At 50.3% G+C, this 2500-nt stretch overlaps 1 protein-coding gene across 1 annotated transcript in view; it reads right to left on the reverse strand.

Moving 5' to 3' along the window:
- Nucleotides 1–2500, reverse strand: part of nad7 (NADH dehydrogenase subunit 7) — a 6500-nt gene that overhangs the window by 2503 nt on the left and 1497 nt on the right. The window contains exon 3 of the mRNA in view: nucleotides 875–1341. Within this exon, the coding sequence (YP_009477472.1) occupies nucleotides 875–1341 (467 nt within the window). The remainder of the gene's footprint in view (nucleotides 1–874; nucleotides 1342–2500) is intronic.

Genomic DNA, 2500 nt, shown 5'->3' on the forward strand with positions numbered 1-2500 from the left:
GCCGCAACGGCAGGGAACTATGACCAATAGAGTCAGACACTTAGCTACATCCGCACGCAAAAGGAATGTGGTTCTGGTTGAGGCTTTCTTTCCCTTATTATTATTAGTAAAGGGAAAGGGGGCGCGGGACGTTCGCTGAGTCCGTGCCTTCCGTGCCACCACAAGACTGGTCGTTCTTGGGTGGATCCCGCCCCTAAACATAAGGGATAGGGGGAAGGTGGCCGGGCCTATCATATCAAAAGGGTTGTAGAAAGAAAACCCGGCCCCCATTTCATTCGACGTTCCGGGGCAGAGACCCGACCGATTCGACCGACTTTTGGATAACAAAAAGGCGAGCTGATCTGCTTTGATCTTTGATCAAGGAAAAAGCCCAGTCAGCCACCAACTCGGTGCGGGTCACGTGACCTACAGCTCGGCCTTCGCTTTTTGAGGCTTCCTCTACCCACATCTCTATGTGCCCGCAGCACTTCCATATGGAGAAGAAAGATAGGCTTACCATGTTCCATCAATAGCACCTAACCTATGCCGATTTTGGCGGACCGTGCTCAACCCCGGTGAACTCATGCGGTTCCGACGTGCCCAGAGGCCAGAGGCGAAATCCGTTCACGGTCCGTAGGACCAACACCATTCGAAGGTAGGTGGCCCGCCCCTCCTAGAACAGTCATGTTTGACTGGGCTTACACACATTCGCTCACTTACGCTGTCCCCCCTCAGCTCACCCTAGCCCCGGGCCTTTTGCTCTTCTAACGTAAGCTCCAAGGCTTCACACCAAGTCTTCACTGACATAATATGCATGCTTAAGTAGGGTCAGGCGGAACCGTTGTTGCCTGATGGGAACTTCCCCCATATTGCTATCAATGTCTTCATGTCGCACGACCTCTTAACATTACACCACTGAATCCCCAATCCTTTGCTTGCTGTGCAGTGACAGTACCAATATCCACTAATCGTTGTTTCCAGATACGGTTGCCGGTTGACATCTCTTCTAATTCGTCGATACGAGAAACAAATTGTTGTGTGGAGGAATCAATATCTCGACATAAGCCAAGAGGCAGATCTTGTGCCACTCCACCTGGTCGTATGAAACTGGCATGCATCCTGGCTCCCGAGACTCTTTCATAGAATTCCAACAAATTCTCCCGCTCCTCAGAAGCCCACAGGAACGGAGTTGATGCTCCCACATCCATAGCATGAGTAGTTAAAGCAAGTGAATGATTTGAAATTCGAGTTATTTCACGGAATAACACTCGTATATATTGAGCTCGTAATGGTACCTCGCAATTCAAAAGTCTCTCTACGGCTGAAGAATGAGCGTGTTCTTGGGCCATCATAGAAACATAGATAGGGTCGACGACGGAACGAACAACGAAACTTTTCGACAGCTTTTTCGTACACGTTCACTTGCATCACATACACAAGTGCTCTCTGAACCGTGCAATAAGGTCACCCATAACACGGCTCTCCCACTTGAGTTACCTTAGCCCCAGGCCATGCTATTCAATGATATTGGAAAAATGGCAGCGTAACGTAACAACTAGTATTGAAAGCTGGTCGCCTTTTGTTTTGAGGGAGGGAAAGGGTCGACGAAGTTGAGTCAATAGGAGCCCCACTTCCCTCTTTGCGACCTCATCACTTCAATTTAAGCGCAAACCAATTTCTTTCTTAGTCACCGGGCGGAGCGCACCTTTGGTACTTCAGTAGGGCGAGCTGTTTGATAGTGACTTCTTTCGTTTGGTAGGGCGACGAAAGGCTACTTCAATCTAGGAAACAGCCGGAAACTCGAGAGGGTCGCCTTTGGAAGCATTCGCCGGTAACCAAAGCGTATCGTTCCCTTTGGTACTTTGCTTATAGCTTTTTTAGGTTATGCAATAGAAGGGAGGCTTAGCTCTGGATCCCCCCTGCTTGCAGAAATGAATGTATCAGAAGGGGGCTGGGTTCTATTTCCGGGCCGGGCGGGAGGTGAAGGCCATAAGAGAGCCCTACCGGCAAGGAAGAGAGGAAAAAGGCGCTGTCATCTATCTCGACCAGTTTCCCGAGGCGTTGGAAATCCAGACCGGCTCAGAGAATCACTGGCGCTATTTAGCCCTTCGTTTCGCCAACAAAGAAGTCATCCTTGACGATTTCCCATTCCTTCCCTGCCGAGCCGCCTCTCTTCGCCATTCGAAGTACTACCTCTGCCTTCCCTTTCTATAACATACCCAGGCGCCCTCCTTTCCAATCACTAAGAAAAAATCCAATCAAAGCCCTATCTAAGTAAAGCTTCGTCTGTTCTTTTTCCGGCCCCAGGGGAGTTTACTCGACCCATTCCCCAGTCTCCCGCACTGCTCAAGTAAGTGTGCGACTCCGTATGAGGACCTCCTTCCCTTCTGCCCACTCTCCGTTCACGCGGTTCTCAAAGCAGAGGAGGAAGGGTGGGCAGCAGGTACCACGAGCCCTCTGTCCCACACATCTATCCAGAAGCAAGTGTAGTTCACCGGTTCCACCGAATGCTCTTATCTCT

The sequence above is a fragment of the mitochondrial genome of Citrus sinensis (assembly GCF_022201045.2).
Source record: "Citrus sinensis mitochondrion, complete genome".
In the NCBI taxonomy this organism is placed as follows: Eukaryota; Viridiplantae; Streptophyta; class Magnoliopsida; order Sapindales; family Rutaceae; genus Citrus; species Citrus sinensis.